Genomic DNA, 21143 nt, shown 5'->3' with positions numbered 1-21143 from the left:
AATCAGTACGGTTGGAAAAGACCTGTAAGATCATCGAGTCCAACCTGGGGGGGGGGGGAAAGAAAAAAAGGCTGTCTAATGGTACTAGGATGACACGCCTAAGTTACATACACGAACTATTATCTCACAGACTCCCACTGAAAGTTGATATAAATTAACTCACTAAGGGCACAATGAGAAGACCTCAGTTTAGTTAGTACAGCACATAAAGAAGCAAGACATTACTTTTGCAGTGCTTGTGAGAAAGCACTGGAAGAGTTTACAGATAAATTTATTCTGAATGATACACTTTATTGTTACATTGATGTGTGGCAAAATGGTTGATCATCTAATCCAATTGAAACGTCTCCATATTTTTTAATTAGATGACAGAAAAGCTAAAATATAAAATTAAATTGAAAAAGTTTTGAACCTACTGAGGCATAATTTTACAATTTAAATACATCAATCAAGTAAACTTTACGTATTTCAGGAGATGCTAATTATTTTCTTTTAGAAATAAAATGATGAAGCATTAATGAGACTTCTCCAAAAACGCTTTACAGCATCTAACACACTGCTCGTAAACAGTTTCAAAGTCCTTTTCATTCCCCTAGAAAAGAACAGAGGAAAAAGAACATAAGAATAGCAATACTGGCTCAAACAAAAAATTTTTGCAAACTAGTTTCCTGCTGTCAGTAATGGCAGATAACTGACATCAGGGAAGAAGAAGAACAGTACAAATACCTGCTGATAGTTTTTGTGTATTTCTCCCTAATTTGAACTACCTGCAGCTCAGGAATTTCCACAGCCAAACACTGTGACTTTGTACTCAACAGTCCTGGATTAATTCTTCCTTCACGATTAATTCTTCCATTCACTTTTTGAGCCCTTTTAAGCCTTTTTTTCTTTACATTCACAGTAACCTGTCATGTTGAGTTTCACAGTTTAATGAAGCACTGGGTGAAAAAAAAACAAACAACCCATGTCTTTTTGTTTTGAACCCGCTTCCTACTAATGCCATTTGATATTCTCTACTTCTTGGGTAATTAACAGCAATCCCTTATTCACCTCTTCCCATGGTATCAAGATTTTACAGAACTCTACTGCATCTTCATGCACTTCTCTTTCCTAAACTGAAGAATCTTAATCTAATCGGTTGCTCTTGGCTGATATTATGCAATTTCTTCGGCCATCTCTGTCCATGTCTTTGTCTCTATCTTTCCTCATTACACCCTCTTTTCAAGGAGGCTCACCAACCAGGGCTTCACCCAATATTGAAAATATAGGTCCATTGCATTTTTTAAATTTAAGTAATTGTTATAAGCATAAAGACATGTTTTCCTTTCCTATCCCAATAATTTATATTGTTAAGTCATTTAAAAAAATACACGTTTACACTTGGCTTTGTGTAACATCAGATTATATGCCACATGTCAATTCTGAGACATGGAAAAATTATATATTACACATACACAATTTTTAATCAAGCCACCCAAAAAATTTCTTACACATACATAGTACGGATCTTCAATGATAAGTTGTTTCTGTGGATCATAAGTTCCAAGTAGTTCAATTTTGGCCTTGCAATCTTTAACTTGGTTGCTTTTCCTTTTCAGATCTCTGTAAAAGAGAAAATAAAATCTTCCCATTAATTTTTCTTCAGAACATTTTTGGCATTAGCATGAGATGCTCATGACTGTTTCTAGAGAACACAGGAAAATAATACACATCTGGACTCAGTCAGTTCTGTGGACTCTCTATGCTGCTGCTTGTTTTTGTTTGTGTGGGGTTTTTCTTAATTGGGTACGGAGGCCATACACATCAATTTAATTCAAAGCATAAACAAGCAGTCAGGCACTCGACCTAAGGCTTAACAGAACTTTGTAACAGTAAGTTCATCAACTTCTTACTCAAATCCATCATTAGTACTTTCAATATCCACCTTTAGCTTGTATTGAACAAAACCAATGAACATTACCTAAATATTTGTCCAGAAGTATGAGTAAGCTTCTCCCATCTGTTCAAAACCAGTGTTTTAAATTGGTATGCTGAAAGTTTTCTCAATACTGCCTCTAACTCATGCGAAGTCCTACTACATTCAGCTAACAGAAAATGTTAAATTGGTGAGCAAGACCTGTCTTCCCTTTGACATACTATAACATTTCATCAGTTGTCACATCCTCTTTCTTCTACATTGCCTCCCATTGATAAAACATAGTGGTTTTGAGATGGTATTTTCCCCATCTACTTACAAATGGCTGTCCATCATCCCAAATGCAGTTAAAATGTACCTCTCATCACCTTCAGATTAAAAGCAGCTCAGTACTATAATTTTCACAATGCTGAACAGCCAGATTATTAAATTCTTTTAATATTACACATCTCCATACCAAATCATCATTTTACTTACCCAGCATTAAAAAAAGGCAAAACCCCCTGTAAATACAGTCATAAGCATAATCAGTTTTAAGAAATTAAATTCTAATTATTAATTAATTCTGATTAAGAAATTAATTTCAGATAGATTAGAAAGACAAAATAGCAGTGAGACCACAATACTGTTTTTCCTTGAAGAAAAATCAGGAATCCTCTACCAACTAAGAAATTATTGCTCAAATTTACAGATTCTCAATAAATTCTCTAGCCTTTTATTATTAAAAGAAAAATCTAACCATTTCCTTTAAGGCTTTTGGCGTATCACTTAATGAACAGGAGAGGGCCAGGTGGCTCTGGTACTACGGAAAAGGGATGTCCCAGATTTTCCTTTTCTGATATGACAGACACTCCATCAACACCTGGAATCAGCTTGACCTCCTAGTGCTACTAATAGGCGTTCCCAGGGAAAATGGCTGAATTGGGTGCAAGTTTAAGGTGAAACTTAAGTGTAGCAGTAGCAATATCCCTATTATAGTTGTGACGTTTCTTCTGCTCTACAGCTCATATCATATAAACTGTTAGTTCAGAAGTAAGTTTTTATTTAAGAATTCAAGTGAAAATAGAAGTAAGCCTAGTCACGTCTTTGCCTGACATGCTGCAATCAAGCCCAGTGTTACATATCCTTTATTCACACAGGCTCTGTAAGAAGAGGTCATTCACAACATTCTAGAAAATTCAACAAAATGATACTTCTTTCAGTTAATTGGTGCTGCTTCTAAAAGTCTTTACGTGCTACTAACAGGGTTTTATTTAGTTTTTGTTTGGTTGTTGGTTGTGGTGTTTGGTTTTTTAAAAACTAACTTTACAAGTAATAGTCCTTACAAGCACTTTGATACTTGTAGTTTATTAAAGCTCAGCCCCTTAACCCCAATCATCAATATGTAAGTAATTAAGTAGAAATTTTTCTAATGATATCCAAATTTTTACACTAGGCAGCTACTTCACCAAATCTTTCTTAAGCATAAATTTTCTTAAAGACGCACTTAATTAGAACATGGCTAACAGTAACAAACAAGATTTCCCCCAGCTAACAACCTTACTTGTTTCAGAGTTCACTCTATTTCTATTAAAAAAGAAAAAAAGAACAACCCCACACCATATTTAACCCCTTCCAAATTACCACAGTGTCTTTTAGATCCCATGCAATTAGAAAAACAGATCACTTTGATCAAAAGACAGTACATCCTCATTCTTAACTATACAGGCATCAGCTGCACAACTACATCACAAAGTATACTAAATTTCCATGTCCTTAATCCTTGAGTGGCATGTATCACACAAATAAACCACTGAATTCTAGCTCATTAAACATATTAGAAGTAAAGAATCATCTGTTAGGATATCGTTCACCCAAACATATAAAAAAAAAAAAAAAAAAATCAAAAAAACCACAAAAAACCCAAGAAAAGCTAAGCATTAAAACGTGACATCTGTCTTCAAAGTGACTTACGAGACATCACTACAAGTAATCCACATGAATTTGTTCCATTTCTTCATACATTACCTTAGATTGCTCTCATCCATACATAGTATATAATCAAAGGTCTGGAAATCATCTTTAGTAACCTAGAATTAAAAATACGTGCTTTAGCCTACAAACTGTGTTTGATTTATAAAAAGGGGGAAAAAAGGCATTTTCAAATTTTGTAGTTCTGATTTATTAAAAGAGACACAGATGGGAAGAATAAAACTGTGTACCCTCACGACCTTTTACAATAATTTAAGGTATTTTAAATATATTCTGCCATGATTATCTATCCATTTCTGCTAGTTTTCCACAAAAGAAGGTTAGCTATTTTACCAATACTTTTTTTTTTAAAAAACATCTCATGCATCAACTTAGAAACATCATTACAAGTGACATTTCTTATGCTTTCCAATTACTAAAACTAAAGCAGGTTTCCAATTTTCCATGCAATAAAAATGTAAACAAATCACTTTCCTGATAGGAAAACAAAACGTAGGTAACCTGGAATGAGTTGCAGTATTTCCAATCTAGAAATTCTTCACTACGTAGAAAAAGATACCAAGAGAAATTCAAAGCTTAAGTATGATGGTATGAGTTACAATCTCTTAAAAACAATCACATTCACAGTATTTTAGGCCATAACAGTTCACAAAATTTATGATATGATGTGACAGAATCTGGGATCTATTGTACATCTTCCTACCATCATACCACCTGTTCTTTTTCTTTCCTGTAGCTTACTGACTCCTAAACGTGAACATTAACTAAATTCAGAGATCCGAGTTCAGAGTCAGGTAGGCAAACATTGCAGATAAACCACTAACTTAAGTACTAATGTTGTCTGTATTGGAATAAGGATGGCTGTAGATCTTTATCAGTATAATTATATGTTAATTTACATTTAAGCCTTAGCTTAGGGTAAAATCTTCCCAGACTCCACAATGCACAGTATGCTTGCTAGTATAAGATATCTGAACCAAGTGTCCATAATGAGGACGAATAAATGGAATAAAATCTCTAGTGAGTTCACATTAAGACTGCATTTCATGCATAGTCCTATATGTAGTATCATAACCAAGAAACTTGTAAAGTTTGTTCAGTACAGGTTTTTCTGGCAGGCATCTCTGGGAAATATGGGCTAGAGAAGTGAGTAAGCAAGTAAACAGACAAAAAGACAAAACACATTATCCTAGATGTCAGAGGTTTAACTTGTAAAAATGATTTACATACTCAAAAAAAGTTTTACATGGCAAAAAACTCACTTATTTTTTGTGCAAATAGCAAATAGATACTGATTAAGCTCCCATAACAGGGAGTAAGAAAAGACCTAGTAGAAATTACAACCAGACTAAAGCCATAAATGAAGCATTCCACACAAGGAGAATTGGAGGGGTGACATGGGGGTGGGGAGCATTTGGAAAGAAAGGGTTAATGGTGAAAACTAATGCAGACTTGTTTATTTTCACTGTAAAAATATTTGCTGTATTCATGCAGTGCCTTTGACCTAGGAAAATATTTTTGCAGTGGAAATAGCTCTGTTTTCCTGGCAACTCTAAGCAGTACCTCTACAAGCTGCTTCTGGTTGCTCTACACAGCTAAACACTGGCCCCTGTGAAAATACATGGGCATAGATTTCTTTGTAGTACAGACATATGAAAGAATAAAATAAAAAACAGTGAAAAGGAAGAACACACCTGACACACTTCCCACACTCTCTGTATACTTGACAACTTGACAGTTATTATCCTATGAACCAGCACTAACACAGATGCAAATGCAGCCCTAAAAACAAGATTACTGGTTGGCTTGTGCTCTTAAGTCCTACAGTAGTATCAGATACAAAAAGCTTAATTGAGCAAACTCCAGGGAACAGAAGATACTCTTCAAAACTATGAAAACTAGTATTTTGGGGGAAGAAATTGAGGACATAAAAATTTAGGTACATTTTGAAAAGAGTAGTGGAGAGCTCAAGTAGTCAACATTGCATGGAACTACACAGACAACAATAACTTTACATTAAAAAAATGCATATAACCATTATTAAAGACCATCAATGGAGAAACAGGTCATCATTCAAATTTATTTGTTAAACATTTCCCTTTGTTTACAGAAGGGAAATCTCCTTTTCTCTGTCTAAAAACCAAAGAGAGGCAGTAGTCCTCAAATTTATACAGTTGTGAGACAGTGTTTAATACAACCTTCCTCTAATCTCAATTTCATATTTAAGGCAAATGCATGGTATGAGTCAGAGAAATCAATTTTGGCCTCACAATGAATAAAAGTGAAACTGATTAATACCTATCTGGTTTGTGCCTGAAGACTAAGAGCTTGGAGAATTTCAATGGGTGCATAAACATAGAGCAACCTACCATCAACTAAAACATTAAAAAACTTTTTTTCTATATATACACATTTAGTTTTATACTTCACTTTTCACTCAATATTCACTTAAACAATCACTGTATACGATGGTAGGATGCAACCAATTTAATATTCTCTCTTACATAAATCATTCTTGTAGCATTTATGTCAGTTTTGAATAAAAAAAGAGACAATCCATGATTAACATAATTATGCACAAAATTACACGAAAGAAAGTGCCTTTCACTGGGTGGGTAACAGTCTTCCACAGGAGTGAAGAGGATAATTGCATGAGGTAGTCATCTTATGACAGTATTTCAAATGCAACAGAAGACAAATCCCTCCTATTTCTGCAGCTTCTGTATTAAATCTTTCTTAATCTGTTCTGAAACAAGTCAGACACAAAATTCTACCCTTGAGTTTGTCTCTAATAGCGAAACAAATATGCTTCCACTTGTACTAACTTGACCACTCTGAAAAGTCCTATTCTGCACTATTGAGCCCCTCTCTTTCCAGAAGTGCTACAAGACCGTATCAGGTCCAAACAGTTTAGAGAATCAGCAGAGATCATGTGATGGAAGTTTGGAAAAAAAATATACTGGAGTTCCATAGTTAACATCAGTGCAAAATGAACAGTTACCTGTAGCTCAGGGATTTGAAAATTTTCTTTATAAAATAAACTGCTTGTACTGGGATGTTTTAGACAAATTTTCATCCTGTTAGTTTTCATTTTAGTCTCATTCTTGTTAATTTCCTCTCCCTGTATATGTAACATTTTAGGCTCTTCTGCCTTAAAAATCTCTTCATTTGCCAGAATGTATAAGCAAATGTCTTCATTACAGAATCACAGGATCACTAAGGTTGGAAAAGGCCTGTAAGATCATCAAGTCTAACCATCAACTAATACCACCGTGCCCATTAAACCATGTCCCACAATGCCTCGTCCACACGTTCCTTGAAAGTTAAAGTGTTTTCACTCCCTCTCTGCCAAAGGAGCATACATAGATTTGTTTCAAGGCAGAGGATCAACTGGTTTGGATGCTTTGCTTTGGTTTAACTGCTCATAAACCACTCTAGTAATACCCAAGAACAGTTCTCAAGTTTCAAATGCTTAACTTTTAAGAATACAAACATGTTACACTACTGTGACTGAAACACTGACTGATTAGTTTGAGTACCATTTAGCTTGTATAATGATAAATAATGCTGTCTGTAAGCACTGATAAATAGTAAATCCAGAATGTGTAACAGGAAAAGATCACAACAGATTTTTTCCAGCAATTATTCTAATAGTAAGACATTGAAAATCTGAAACGATGTTGTGCTCAGTCCTGTTTGTCTTATTACATAACAGAGATTAGCATCAGGAAAGGTCTGTAGAGGACAATTGACTAACGAGGGAATTTATTTTAAAAAGTTAAAATAGTCTTTGAAAGTGAAGAAAGTAAGTATGACCTCAGTAAGGTCTAGTAAAATTCTGAAGGGAACAGAAATGGAAGATAATAACAAGACTACTTGATCTTTTTGTCAGTACAAGAACTAGTGGCATAATCTCAATCTAAGTAAAGGTCAAGCCCTAAAGGAGTATCTTATATCCGGAGAATAGTTAACTGAAGTAAGTTATGTGCATTTATTTGAGTGTCTGAATGATTTAAATAGATGCAGACACATTTATTTCCGATCTCTCTGGAATGCAGCATGGAAATACACATTCTTTCGATAATGAAAACTGAGATGAGTTTTGGTAAAACTTAGAGGATTTCACTAAGTGACAAACCTATCTTTAACTTAAGAATGCTTCAAGGGTACATTTTCCTCTGAAGTTACCACCAACTGTGCTACTAATCTTGGGTTTTAGCATTCTGAATTTTTTTAAAAGATCTTCATGCAAGGGCAGAAGCTTTTTGTGATGGGTGAACAGGTATTCTACTTGGTTTTAGACCTGCTAAATAAAAATACAATTCCTTGCTGAAAGAAGCATCACAGATTACTGGAGTAAGTCCGTTTTTAAAATGATTAAAAAAAGTTTCAGAAAAATGCCCAAAACTAAACATTTGAAAGCAGGATTTTTCTGTAATGCAGAAACTGCTCCAATGCCTCCTAGTTATACTTCCAATGAAGCTTAATAACAAGAAACTCACTGACCTCAACTAGAAGAGTTACGCCACTTTGGAGTCCTTTGAAAAACTGCACATAGTATTTATTACTCGATGCTTAACCATGCATTGGTCAAATGACTTCTGTGATTGTAATGGTTAGGGCTGAACAAAGCATGGGTATGAATAAGAAAAAAAATATACTCTCTTCTACCTGCCGTGCTTTATGTGCTGTCTCAATGCCATGATTTCTTAGACAGCTTAAAGCCCTTGCATCTGGGGAGCGCCCCACGTTCCAGTCTGAAACAGCAGCACTGTCTGTCATCCACTGTAACAACAAAACAAATACATACACATATTTAAAGAAAATTAAAGTACAGTACCTGCCTGGCAATATGATTCATGGTAATGCCATGCTTCTTCATGCAAGTCTGTCCTCGATAGTCAGGAGGGCTTCCTATTTCATAGGTAGATGTCGCTGCACTGTCTATCCTCCACTACAGAAAAACAAATTTATATTTTTATGTTTCCTTTCTCCCTGCTTATATTTCTACTAACTGTCTATCAGATAGTTATTTCTTAGGCAGGAATAGAAAGAAATAGCTTACCTTATTTTCAAGTTTTTCATCAGTTACAAGTTTTCTAAAAACTGCTTCAGCTATTGGAGACCGACAAATGTTTCCTATAGAAACAGGAGATTAAAGCGAAATTTCAGACAATTAAAAACAAAAAATCAGTAACTGTGGATTTGTCAGCACAGATCAGATTAAAGACTTTTATTTACTTAGGTAGAATGTGGTTTGCTTATGTTACTATAACCCAAGAGATTCTGCAAGGGTGGAAACCCAGAGTCCTGCACCTGGGCCAGGGCAATCTCCAGTTACCAATACAGACTGGGGGATGAAGGGATTGAGAGCAGTCCTGAGGAGAAGGACTTGGGGATACCAGTGGGTTAAAAATTAGATATGAGCCAGCAACATGCGCTTGCAGCCCAGAAAGCCAATCATATCCTGGGCTTCATCAAAAGAAGCATGGCCAGAAGGTGGAAGGAGGTGGTTCTGCCCCTCTATTCCACACTGGCGAGATGCCACCTGGAGTCCTGTGTTCAGCTCTGAGGCCCCCAGCACAAGAAAGACATGGACCTGTTAAAGCAAGTCCAGAGGAGGGCCACAAAAATGGTCAGAGGGGTGGAAGACCTCTGAGTGAGAACTGGGTTGTGCAGCCTAGAAAAGAGAAGGACTGGGGAGATCTTGTTGCGACCTTTCAATATATAAAGGGGGCTGTAGTGACAGGATAAGGGGCAACAGTTTTCAACTGAAAGAGGGTAGATTTATATTGGACATAAGGAAGAATTTTTTTTTATGATGAGGGTGGTGAGACACTGGAACAGGTTGCCCAGAGAAGTTAGGGATGCCCCATCATTGGAAATGGTCAAGGTCAGCCTTCAGGCTGGATGCAGCTTTGAGCAACCTGATCAACCCGAAAGATGTCCCTGCCCATGGCAGGGGGGTTGGACTAGATGGTCTTTGAAGGTCCCTTCCCACCCAAACCATTCTACGATTCTATACTATGCATCAGTCTCTTGAAATGCATATTATTATATGAAAAGATATAACTTATTAAAATAAAATAAATAGGAGTACCGTGTAAGCACATTGCTTGTTTCTTCTCCTCCGCAAAGAATCCATGATCACAGAAAATCAGGCAAAATTACAGAATTTAAATGGCAGCGAATCATCTTTACCTACAAATATTCCTACATACCGTCAAATTTCAACTAATTCTTTACTGGAGAATCATTAATATTTCCTGAAGTATTTAAATTACTACCTACCTATTAACAAAAATTTTTGGACAATTCCAAAACACAGCCGCCACAACTGTGGAACCAACGTAGCAAAATGGCCGAACAACCTGTAGCAGAAATGCTCCTGACCACTGAAGGGAAGTCACTGCAGGTCAAACTGAACCCTCGTCAAGAATAGCTTCCAGATACCAATTCCAAATCCCCCCCCAAAAGAAATCCATTACAGAAGCTCTAAAAACACCTCAGGAAAAGAAATCTTCCAAAATTTTTTTGGTCCAAAATATGGAGGTTTAAGAACAAAATGTAATTGATGGCAAAGCTGAAGTGGTGTCAATCAGCCAACAAACAGTTAAGGTACTTAATTATATAAATACATAATCTGTCTTCCCTTCCAATGGCCTCCAATCGCACTAGCCACTTGATCTGACCTTATTTTCAATAAGAACCTACTTCAACAATGAAATACTGCCCTGTTAAAAACCAGAAATAACGGATCTACAGCATTTTTGTTCCACTGCTGAAGCTGTAATTAAGTTAACCATCTAAGGTAGACCTCTCGAACATGCATGTAAAAATAAATATTCTTTGAAAAAGAAGGAAACATCTCAACAACAATAAAAAGTCTATTCAACTATTAATTGAGCTCTTTCTATCTTTTCATCCTTCATAAATTCTGAGTAATTAGATGGATATTCATAATATTTGGTATGTCACCCAGATGCACAGTAAATCATACAAACAATTCTTCACTTTCCATCAAAGAGAATGTATGACTTTGCTCAATTCTGACTCTTGAGCAGATAAGTATAAAATATCACAAATGGCAACACTCATTTCTATACTTTTAAATAAATCACTCTTCTACTACTGGTTAAATTCTTTCCAAATCTCAAACAGTTAAAAAAATAAAATGCCCATGAACAAAGCTAAATTTCTGACAGAAAAAAGAAATTTTCAGATCAGGCACTTAGCTTCATTTTCATGCCTATATTTTCAAACAAAATATCAAGGTAGATACTTCACTGCTAAAAAGAAAGAAGCTGCCATGATCTGGGCATTTAATAACTTGCTGTCAATCACAGAATTACAGAATGATAGGGGTTGGAAGGGACCTCTGGAGATCATCTAGTCCAACCCCCCCGGCCAGAGCAGGTAATCATGCCAACTATAAAAAAAACCCCAAAAACAAAGTGGGAAGTGAACCACTGAAGTGATACAAATTTGTTGTCAAAGATTTAGAGAACATCAATCACTAAATGGGCAAAAGGAACTGGCTAACCATTGAGAAACTGATCTTGCTGAAACATTAAATGAATTTTGACAGCAGTACATCGTCTTCCAGGAAAAAGCATAATATTTCCTTTGTTTGAACTAGTTTATTCCAAGCAGAGAAATTAAATTGGTCTTGGAAGAAAAATAAAGCAGGAAAAAGTTGGTTTTATTTATAAAGTAAGTGAGAATATAGGTTAGTACTTATTAATGATAAAAATGTTAAAGAATATGGTAATAAATAATAAATAAATAAGCAAATCTCACTTCTTTGAGTAAGCGAATTAAGCATTAAATGATATAACTTTAATAGGAAACAGAGGGAACAGGGTAACATACAACATAAAACAGAAAAGAACCTTCATAATCAATGAGTCCTTTGATAATGCAGGCATATACAGCATCACTTCTCTTACAAACACATCAAGCACTCTTCTAAACAGCATCATTTATCTTGAAAGGCTATTCCAGATAGTCATTCCCTGTGGTAGCCAGAAACCTTCCAATTCCCACTTAATATTTATTCTTGGAAGTCTATGCTCATCTGATCTTGGTTAACATCACTCTCTATCTTAAAAACCTTTCTTTCCTTCAACAGATACAGAACCCTTTCCAAGCATAGCTGTGCTAAACTAAACAAACCAAGCTCTCAGTCTCCTCATGAAAATAACTGACCCATATCTTATCACTCCAGTTAAGCCAACTCTGCACTTGTTCTAATTTGAATTTATTTTTCTTGATTGCTGACAAATAAAACCACAGACCACACTGCAGGAAAAGTTTTTTACCAATTTGTTTTATAAAAAAAAAAAGTCTGAAATATTTACTTAGCTCTTTTGAAAATAACCTGAGATAACTTCTACAATCACATTTGACTCCTTCATGAGTATCAAATTTGTGATCATAATCCCCTACTTCTAATTTGCTCATTCCCTCTCTTTCTCTGTTGTTTCAAACAGGTGACCTTTAAGTCTTCTTTCTAAACTATTAAATTCTGTTTCCGTTACACCAGCTGTTGAGGCCATCCACTTCTTCCTGTACAATATTCTTCCTCTGTATGAATGATCCCACACAACTATGCATGAACAGTAAGTTTCATTACTACACTCAAAATTTCAGTAATAAGCAACGATTAATACTATTGGTCCTACTAATTCATTAACTAGCTCTCAAAATTTCAGTAATAAGTAATGATTAATACTATTGGTCCTACTAATTCATTAACTAGCTCTCAAAATTTCAAAATGGTACTTTTGAAATAAATCCTTCATGGCTTTTTCTATTTGTTTAACCTTCTGCTTTACCTGGATTGAATGACTTGTTCCAAATTTTCACTCTTCTATAACATGCTCACTATTTAAAATAAATGCCATAAATATAATCTTTCATGATATATCAAATATCATGGGGAAAAAAAGAGAACTTACCACCTCTGGAAAAAGGGGAAGGCAAGTGAAGAAGAATACAAGGACCTCGTTAGGTCATGCAGGGAGGGAATTAGGAAGGCGAAAGCCCAGCTAGAGCTCAACCTGGCCACGGTCGTGAGGGACAACAAAAAAAGCTTCTATAAATACATTAACAACAAAAAGGGGGCCAAGGAGGATCTCCATCCTCTACTGGATGCGGCGGGGAACATTGTCACGAAGGATGAGGAAAAGGCTGAGGTACTTAATGCCTTCTTCGCCTCAGTCTTTAACAGCCACACCAGGTATCCTCAGGGTATCCGTCTCCCTGAGCTGGATGACAGGGATGGAGAGCAAAATAGGCTCCCCATGATCCAGGAGGAAGCAGTTAACGACCTGCTATGCCACCTGGACACTCATAAGTCTATGGGGCCTGATGGCATCCACCCAAGGGTGCTGAGGGAGCTGGCGGAGGAGCTTGCCAAGCCGCTCTCCATCATTTATCAACAGTCCTGGTCAACGGGGGAGGTCCCGGATGACTGGAGGCTTGCCAGTGTGACACCCATCTACAAGAAGGGTCGGAAGGAGGATCCGGGGAACTACAGGCCTGTCAGCCTGACCTCGGTGCCGGGGAAGGTTATGGAGAGGCTCATCTTGAGGGCGCTCACGGGACACGTGCAGGATACCCAAGGGATCAGGCCAAGCCAGCACGGGTTCATGAAAGGCAGGTCCTGCTTGACCAACCTGATCTCCTTCTATGACCAGGTGACCCGCCTAGTGGACGACGGGAAGGCTGTTGATGTTGTCTACCTGGACTTCAGCAAAGCCTTTGACACTGTTCCCCACAGTATTCTCCTGGAGAAGCTGGCGGCCCGTGGTTTAGACAGGTACACTCTTCGCTGGGTAAAAAACTGGCTGGATGGCCGAGCCCAGAGAGTTGTAGTGAATGGGGTGAAATCCAGCTGGCGGCCGGTCACAAGCGGAGTCCCCCAGGGCTCAGTTTTGGGACCAGTCTTGTTTAATGTCTTCATTGATGATCTGGATGAGGGGATAGAGTGCACCCTCAGCAAGTCTGCAGATGACACCAAGTTGGGAGGGAGTGTTGATCTGCTTGAGGGTAGGAAGGCTCTGCAGAGGGATCTGGACAGGCTGGATCGATGGGCTGAGACCAACCGGATGAAGTTCAATAAGGCCAAGTGCCGGGTTCTACACTTTGGCCACAACAACCCCAGGCAACGCTACAGGATTGGGGACGAGTGGCTGGAAAGCTCCCCCGCAGAAAAGGACCTGGGGGTGTTGATCGACACCCGGCTGAATATGAGCCAGCAGTGTGCCCAGGTGGCCAAGAAGGCCAACGGCATCCTTGCTTCTATCAGAAATGGTGTGGCCAGCAGGAGCAGGGAGGTAATCATGCCTCTGTACTCGGCGCTGGTGAGGCCGCACCTCGAATACTGTGTTCAGTTTTGGGCCCCTCACTACAAGAAAGACATGGAGGTGCTGGAGCGTGTCCAGAGAAGGGCAACGAAGCTGGTGAGGGGTCTGGAGCACAAGTCTTATGAGGAGCGGCTGAGGGAGCTGGGGTTGTTTAGCCTGGAGAAGAGGAGGCTGAGGGGAGACCTTATCGCTCTCTACAACTACCTGAAAGGAGGTTGCAGAGAGGTGGGTGTTGGTCTCTTCTCCCAAGTGACTAGTGACAGGACCAGAGGAAATGGCCTCAAGTTGCGCCAGGGGAGGTTCAGGCTAGATATTAGGAAAAAGTTCTTTACCGAGAGAGTAGTGAAACATTGGAATAGGCTGCCCAGGGAGGTGGTAGAGTTACCCTCCCTGGAGGTATTCAAGGAGCGTGTGGATGTGGCATTGTGGGATGTAGCTTGATGGACATGGTGCTGTGTGGTGTTGGGTGGGTTGGTTTTTGGTGTGTTGTGCCTTGTTGTTGTTGTGTGGTGGTTGGCTTGCGTGGGTTGTTTGTGTGGTTTTTTTTTGTTTTTTTTTTTTTTTAGGTTGGACTTGATGATCTTACAGGTCTTTTCCAACCGTAGTGATTCTGTGATTCTGTGATTCTGTGATTCTGTGATCATGAACAGCACCATGATCACTGATTGATTAAATATATTAACTACCACTTCTAGCAATAACTAGAAACTGCAGTTATATTCTTTTTGAAACACACAGGTAACCTAGTTTGTGACTTAAAAATTAATGTCTTCCATGATAACACATTCCAGATATTACCAGAGGTGTTAACACTATTACTGAACTGCAATCACCATTCAAATCTATTCTTGGGGACTATAGACAGAATCCCAGAACTCACAGAAGCTCCTTTCTCCGCATACTCTGCAATATTATTTTCATCGTAACCAACTCTGTTTACCCATGCTACTCCTTGCAACTGTTATTGTTCATCTCATCATTAATGTAAAGCCCTATATTATCTCACTGACTTATGGAAACTTCAATCCTTGTTTTCCCACTTCACTTTCCCACTATAATTTCTATCAACTTCATATCCAGTTTTATATCCCCCATCTATCTTCCCAGGCTTTGTTGAGGTTCCTCACAGATGCACAGTATTTCCTAAATTATGGTTTGACAGGCATAATTGGGCAATGAAGGAGGAAATCTCACAAAAAGATTCATAGGGAGATTACCTTCCTCCTTGGACTTGAATGATGTTTTCCTTAAATGTTATCTACACCTTATCTTTGCTGCCTTATCCTCCTCTGGTGTTCCTTTCCTCTTTATTGTATTTCTGACTGATCTGAGCATGCTCTTTTTATGTAGAAGGTAACAGTATTAAAGTTCTCTGAATCTCCATCTTCTCCCTTCATTTTTTAAATTTCAAGCTCTTTAAGTTTTAGTGACATTTTCAATCATAGAAAACTAGTACCCAAGGTACCCAGACAGAGTCTGCCCATTGAAATAAATCCTACAAAGATCTCCAAATATGATGATTCAAAGATAAGAGACTTAAATTTCAATCACAGAATCAGTACTTGAACCATTTGTTGATCACTTTTACGGAGTCATGCTTTCTCACTCATTTTCTAGGGACAAGTTATCCAAGCCAATGCTTAATTTTTTGAGTTCTTACTCCAGTCTCTGCATTAATCTTCGACCCATTCCCATACAGAAATGGAAGCATTGCTTCTACTGACAGGAGAGACAACTTGAATCCATTTCGTGCTCAAGTCCATAGCTCATCTCTAGGTAGTGCTGATCTAATCATCTATTCTCTCAATCGTTTTTGTATCTTCATTGTTTCTTATTCAGCTCTCTAACTCTTTCAGACCTTCCCCAAATGCAAACAGATGCTTTTTTCTTCATTTTTCTGTCTGTTGTTTTTAACAGAAGTTTTATTAGCTTTCATCCTCTCACATTTAAAAACCTGCTTTTAACTCTACTTATCTTTCCATGCATGGTCAGTTCGTCTGAGTGACTGCAATACTGCTTCCCAGTATTATTTACATCATCCATCAGGTCCCCTTCATAAACAAGTGTTGAAAACTTACTACCCACTCACTCTATTCCATTCCATACTCAAATTCCTGTCTGAACTTCATCATGATTCCTAGTTCTTTCCAGAGAAGTCTATCTTGTCACACTCAGCATTCAATTAGCTTTGTAAGGAACCATTCAAGGCTCTGATTTTAGTCTAGATTCCCTGGCCTTTCCATTCACAGTCAATTTCATTGAATACTTACACTCTTTATCTGAAACACCTAAGTATATAGCTACCTAAATGACATCATCTAACTTCCATACATCCCTCCACTACCAACACACAGTGGGATTCCTCTCACAAGTCAAATATTAGCATGTGTGGGTGTATATATATCTAAGCAGAACACAGTTTTGGCTCAAGATATCTAAATGGGCATGTCTACAGGAGCACTAGGTTTCAAAGTCCCTAGCCTGTCAAGGTTTAGTTGATGTAATCAATGTCAATAGCAATATGACTTGCCAGGATTCATGGTAGTCAAACCATCAGCTAATTAGCTGAATGTTCACTTTTTAAAAATATTTTCCTGCAGCAAAATTAAATATACTGAGTTATCAATTACTAGAACATTACGCTTTTCTCAGCAACCTAAAGGTTCCCCAGTAAAAATAAAAGTTTTCAACACATAAGTACCTACTAACAACAATCAGACTCTTAACACTTTTTAAGTATGCATCTTAATCTTATTTTCCAATTCCAAGATCACTTTTAGAACCATGCTTTCAACTCTCTAGTACTTCTGCATCATTCTGAAACACAGACTAAATAAGGCATTGTATTTTTTAGCGCTATCTTACCAATGCTGCACAGAAGAAAGGTATTTTCCTTACATTTATCTAACATTCTCTTCTTTATCCAAAAAACGGCATTATCTCTTTTTGTCAGCTTGCTAAGAATGCTCATTACAGCAGCTGTTTTCTATGACTTTTTCAGTGTCTTATCCAACCTATTGCTTTCCCATTCTGCAGCTATAAATGGCATTTTGTTCCACAAAACCTTATATTTCGCTGTATCTAAATGCATATAATAGATGGTGACAACTGAACTAGGAAACTCAAATCTCTCTCTAACTGTAACCTAATTTTATCATACCCAATAAACTAATTGTCATTTTAGAAATGATTTTATGCAGTCTAGATCTCTGATGGCAATACTCATACTCAGTGGTTTACAACAAGCATCAATTTTCTGAGGACCCAGCCAAAACCATTTTGCTCACCGTTCACCTGACTTACAACTGTTCCTCCACACGTGGAGGAGATCAGTAAGCCAGCGCCTGGTCTAAGATGCTCATGCAGCTTGTTATGTTACAGTGGACAAGTCATCAGAAAGAGGCTGACTTATGTAACACAGCATCATATTAAGCTCATTTCTGGAGCTCAACCATTAATTAGATGAGCTACATAAGTGTAAAAAGAGCAAACTGCATTTTAGTTCACCTCCAGTTTTAATTATTTCTTTGCTTTAAATGGAAAAAAATTCTTTCCCAGTGCCTTTTCATATACTGTAATTACATATGTTGCTGGGTGCTTCATTTATTTCTCAGTGATGAGGAAACCTTATCATTAATGTAGTTATGCACATTAACTAGATTGTATTTTGTTGTGTAATGACTATCTGCTTATCCCATTACAAACAAAGAATACAGTCAATAGATATTTCAGTAATAGCTTCCTTTCAAAATAATGTTGAAAGAAAATGTAATTTTTCATGAAGTACTGACAGAGATCAGCTCTCACTGAATGTGGCAAACTTCAGAATTAACGTGCTTCATCAATGAGCACAGAATACCACAGATAAATGCAGTTCAAGAAATCTGTTTAGTACTGTTTTCAGCAATAACCATAGGTATTATTTCTAATAAAATTTAGGAGGAGAAAATCTATTAAGGCATAAGTACCACACTTCAAGACTAACAAAAAAAAAAATTAAGCAAACTTAAAGCAAGAAGAAGAAACAAGTTACCTTCAAAACTTAACTGAAAAGAGTATACATTTGACTGGAAAAAAGAAGTGCTCATCATGTCAATTAGATTTTATGTCACACGCCACATACTGTTATGGCAATTTTTTTTAACCCAGTAACATAGAAAAGGAAATTTAAAAGGTATTTACCACATTTGTTTAAAAAAATCCATCCCATTAATATCAGTTCTGACTTGTTCACCCTTTCCTCAAGCTTAATATTATTAATTTCACTCCATACCTAAATTATCATATTATCTTCCACTAATAACAGTTCCTCAGAGACTCAACTGGATTAGGAACTTGTTACAGTGCAAATCACCATTGTGGGCTTACAGATCCATACGTATGAATCATTTAGTGAAGATTACTACTGCCTTTAGAACATAGTGTTTGGAAAGAAGGATGCATATTAATTATATGTTTTTATACAAAAATGTTTGTCTAGGCCACTGGCTTCCAAACATACAGCAACTGATAATCCCTCACTAAAGAATGTTTTCCCTACATTATTATTAGGGGCTGATTTTACTCTAAGGTAAACATCAGATCACATTTCACAAATCTAAACTCTTGTTTTGCTCTTCAATTAATCTGCATTTCTTACATTACAACAGAAAAGCAGATAGCAAAAAAAAAAAAATATATTAACCAATGGTTTTGTAACAAAACTGGCAAAATGCCAGGGATTCACAAGGATCAACTCTCAGCACATCGGTAAGATTATAAGGCCTAGGAAGCAGATAATGCTAAAAGCCCTCCTAGATCAGAGCAAAGAGCCATCTAGCTTGTTATCCCCAAAAGGGAGCAGAAGCAGATGTTTAGAGAAACTATGTACAAAATGGGGCATGGCTCTGTAATCCATGTAGTCAGGTTAGTAATTTGTTGGTTATGAAGATGCAGATCACCTTGCTTGTCAGTAATTGTCTTAAGCTTCAGGAAAGTATCCAAACTCTTTCTGATCCCATTTACACTTCTGTTTTCTATGACTTCTCATGACATGAGATTCACAACTTAAACACACAGAATATATTAGAAGAAAAAAAAAGCTTCCTAGTTCTTCATTTAGATAGCCCTTCAAAAAAGTCTTAATTCTTTTCACTCCTTTTCATGACGGCCATAATTTCATAGATCAAAATCATCTCCACCCTTCACCAGTTCTTTTTCTTACTTAAAGTCCTAACATATTTTCCCTGTTCTTACAAAGACTGTTCCATTAACTTTAGTCATTCTTGTCACCGTTTTCTCTCTCATTTTAATGTCAGGTGCTCAGATCTGCAAACCGCGTCCACGAGGTACCGCTGCAGACATGTAGCGTCAGGGCACTTGCTGGCGGGTTCTCCATTCCCTCCTTGCTGTCCTAGAAGCGAAGCACTGAGCAGCCTGTTTCAGAAAGCTATTCACAACCACCACTCAGCGCTGCTCTTCAATACCGGTAGTTAATTCAGAGCTCACGTTAGTTTATGCGTATTTAGGAGCCGCTCTTTCCCACACATAACCTTCCAGTTTATCAATATTGGACTTCACGTGTTATTCCCTACCGATTACTCCCACCTATCACAACGACAAACGGGAAGGAGATGGATACTGCCTTCTGCCTCCCTTCTCGGCTACTACTCCGGCCCTCCCCGAGAAGACAGACATCCCAGAGACACCATCGGGCGGGACGCCTGCTGCTACCGGGGCAGGCCTACCCGCAACCCCGCCGGGCGGGACCGCTCCCCCGGCAGCGGTCCCCACCTCACCGCGCTCCCTACACCCCCGACCGGTGCCCCAGACCGAAATACGGCGGCAGGAGGACGGGAGAAGACCCGCCTCTCCCCCCGCCCCGCTCACCCAGGCACACGAAGAGCACCGACTTCACCTCCCCCGCCGCCATCTTCGCTCAGGGCCGGCCAGCCAGCCACCCGCGGAGGGGACCTTCCCGGCTGTCGCGCCGCCTGCGCCTCGCTTTACGGCACAAGCCGTTATAGCCGGCTACATTTTTCGCCTGATTTGAGAAAAAAGGGCGAACTGTGAAACTCTGCCAAGCACAAGTGTATGCACTGGGGGAGAGGGGGACGGGACGGGACGGGACGGCGCCACGCACGTGCGTGGGGGCGGCACGCAGGCAGGCAGCCGGTTGGCGGCCGCCTCGGCCCCGCCCGCCTCACCTGCGGCAGGTGCGCGGCTCGGCGGAGCCGCCCCGGCGCGGCCCAGTGCGGCGGCGACGGGAGGCGAGGCGAGGCGAGGCGAAGCGGGGGTGTCCCGGCCCGGGCAGGAGTGAGTATCCCCGCGGGGGGCACCTGGGCGCCTCAGCGGGGGAACAATCGGCGGGGGGCTCCCGCCCTCCTCGGCCGCCGCCGGGGCTTCCCCCGCTGAGGCGGCGGCGCGCTCCGTCCTGCCCGCCGCCTCCTACGTCTCGTCCCCGGCGGCCGGGCTGGCGGCCGTCTGCCCGGCGAGCCGCTGGGGCGGGCATGGCGGGAGGGAGGAAGCCGCCCGCCTCCCCTGTCGCTGCAGAAGCCACCCGTAAGGGCGCGGGGCGCTGCGAGGCCAGTCAGCCCGTGGCGGGCCGCTCGGGCTCCTGCCCCCGTGGGTCTCTGCCGCGCCGAGCCGGTCAGGCTCTCACCGCAGACTAAGCAAAGGTGCTCTTACAGTGCGAGCAACGCTTAGTTTTTCCATTAGTTTCCCTTCTCGCCCAATGTTGCGGCATGTGGTGCATCCTTCAAGCAGAAATTTAAGAAGCGTTGAATGCGGTGTTGGCCTCACCAGGCTGCTGGCGAAGTTGAGCACACTCGCTCTTCGTTTTCCAGAAGAGCTCGAGTATTTTTCTTTTGTATCCGGCTTCGTCTGTTGGGATATCCCGTGTACCTGGC

General features: G+C 39.3%; 1 protein-coding gene across 2 annotated transcripts; it reads right to left on the bottom strand.

Annotated features, from left to right (window-relative positions):
- Window positions 1-253: 253 nt before the first annotated feature.
- Window positions 254-20173, bottom strand: ACP1 (acid phosphatase 1). Of its 2 annotated transcripts, none has more exons than XM_059835453.1 (6): window positions 20125-20173; window positions 8952-9025; window positions 8727-8840; window positions 3923-3984; window positions 1497-1602; window positions 254-592 (listed from the first exon to the last, which is right to left on the bottom strand). In XM_059835453.1, exons 1-6 carry the CDS (start codon window positions 20165-20167, stop codon window positions 515-517), a joined length of 477 nt encoding a protein of 158 aa, XP_059691436.1. In that variant the 5' UTR covers window positions 20168-20173; the 3' UTR covers window positions 254-514. The 2 variants fall into 2 exon arrangements, with proteins under 2 accessions (XP_059691436.1, XP_059691437.1); XM_059835454.1 differs by lacking the exon at window positions 8727-8840 and adding an exon at window positions 8558-8671.
- Between the last annotated feature and the right edge of the window lie 970 nt (window positions 20174-21143).

This window comes from Gavia stellata, chromosome 2 (genome assembly GCF_030936135.1).
Source record: "Gavia stellata isolate bGavSte3 chromosome 2, bGavSte3.hap2, whole genome shotgun sequence".
NCBI classification, from domain to species: domain Eukaryota; kingdom Metazoa; phylum Chordata; class Aves; order Gaviiformes; family Gaviidae; genus Gavia; species Gavia stellata.
Note: the sequence above shows the minus strand (reverse complement) of the source record. Positions and strands in the feature narration are given on the sequence as shown.